The sequence below is a fragment of the Herpailurus yagouaroundi genome, unplaced genomic scaffold, assembly GCF_014898765.1.
Source record: "Herpailurus yagouaroundi ecotype Mexico unplaced genomic scaffold, PumYag 483, whole genome shotgun sequence".
Lineage (NCBI taxonomy): Eukaryota > Metazoa > Chordata > Mammalia > Carnivora > Felidae > Herpailurus > Herpailurus yagouaroundi.
In genome coordinates, this window is record NW_024412700.1 from 635,507 (window position 1) to 637,290 (window position 1,784).

At 57.2% G+C, this 1,784-nt stretch overlaps 1 protein-coding gene across 1 annotated transcript in view; it reads right to left on the reverse strand.

Moving 5' to 3' along the window:
* RHEB (Ras homolog, mTORC1 binding) overlaps window positions 1-1,309 on the reverse strand; it is a 46,172-nt gene extending 44,863 nt beyond the window's left edge. Inside the window, exons 1-2 of the mRNA XM_040464522.1 lie at window positions 1,100-1,309; window positions 299-383 (exon numbers count right to left, since the gene is read on the reverse strand). Coding sequence (XP_040320456.1) covers window positions 299-383; window positions 1,100-1,309 — 295 coding nt within the window. The remainder of the gene's footprint in view (window positions 1-298; window positions 384-1,099) is intronic.
* Window positions 1,310-1,784: the final 475 nt, after the last annotated feature.

The following is a 1,784-nucleotide window of genomic DNA, read 5'->3' on the forward strand; positions in this document are numbered from 1 at the left end:
TGCCTGGGCTCCTCGCTCGCGCGCCCAACCGCCCGGAACCGCCGCGCGGCCCCGCCCCCAAACACGCCCACGTGACCACCGCCGGCGGGGAGGGGGGCCTCACCCGCTCCGCGGCTCGCGTCAGCACCGCCCTCCCCGCCGCGGCGGCCACCCCCGCCCCCGAAACGCACGGGGGTGGGTCGGACGACGTTTTACTTTAAGGGGAAATAGAGGGGACGCCAAGATGCCCCCGGAAAAGTCACAACTGAAACTCGCTGCGTCATGACCCTCCCACCCTCTTCCGCCGCCTTTTCCTTACGCCAGTTCTCTCTGGGCGCTGATTGGATAGCTCCCGCCCGCCCGCGCGATGACGGGACGGAAACTCCGTCTCCGATTGGGGGCGGCTAAGAGGCGGAGCCGAGGGCGGGGTTGCTGGCCCAGAGCTAAAAATAAATTCCGGCTGCGACCCCCGCGGTAGCGCGCGAGTGAAGTTTGAAGGATTCGAATGTCTCACGGGGTGGGAGTGGGCAAGAGGGGCGGAGAGACGCTAACTCCCCAGTGATTGGTTAGTGCAGGGCGGGGGCGGGGCAAACTGTGAGGAATGCAGTGATTGGCGGGACCTTGAGCGGTTGGTGGACTCGCGCCCACTGGGCCCTTAAAAGGCGCGAGGCACGTAGCTCTTGCTGGCTGGGTTGTGGGTTAGGTGGGGTTTCCCGGCGAGGGTTTTTGTTTTTTGCTTTTAACTCCTTCTCTCGTGGGCTTAGCGAGTCTGGCTTTAAGGTTGTAGCTTGTTACTCGGCGTCACCCAGGGATGAAGGACGGATATGCGTTCGTTCAAAATGTTACACATTTCACTAAAAATGTGTGTGCCTCCCCAGTTCGGGTCTCAACCCTGCCACGGGTGAACCCGGCACACCTCGCAGGAAATGAAGAGCGCGAGTCAACACCTCTTTACCTGTCAACGCCTGCATGGCTCATTCAGTAGGCAAACTTAAGCAACAGCTGTGGTTGGCTGGGAACGCTCCAGAACCAACCTTCCAGGCGGGGAGTCAAGTCTATTGGGCTTGCCCACCTGTGTGGGCTGGTCGCTCCTTTAAGGGCACCTCGCCGTGTTTCCCACCAAAGGCACATGGGCGACCCCTTTTAACAGCAGTGCGGGTGAAGGGCGGTTGGGTCGGCACAACTGTTGGCAGCAGGGGAAGGGAGGCCAGTGCTGGAGGCCTCGGTCACCGAAAGTGAAATTGAAGGCCAGGCCCGCCCGAGAGTTGAGGATGCGATTGGGACCTTTCCAGCCAAGGAGACTTCCATCATGCTTGATCTTCCTGCCCATGGTGGTTGCTAAAGAAGCAGCTATTCCTGCTACTCCTACGAATGTCCCCTATTGTCCTCAGGCTGTTTGACGGTGTTGGGACAACTGCCTGCTGGTCACAGCCCTTTGCCTTTCCCAGGGAGCACAGAGGAGGAACCCCCCCGCCCCCGCTGGGAAGCTGAGTGGCAGGACCAGATTCCTAGGTATGAAGATTTAGAGGTGACTGTCCCATAAATAGGCCTTGTTGAGTTAGAACACTGGCCTTTGGGCAAAATCCTTCCACCGTCCCGCTGAAGTACTTCTAAGAGAGGGCATCCTAGGGGCGCTCCGGATCGAAGCCCCAGACAACCAGCTGGAAGTGAAAAATATCTTTGAATTTCTGTGTTTTATCCTAATGGCTTTTGCATTCTACTCTATATTTAGTTGAAATATTTAAAAACTTTAGGTCTTTAAAAAATTTTTTTTAACGTTTATTTATTTTTGAGAGAGACAGAGA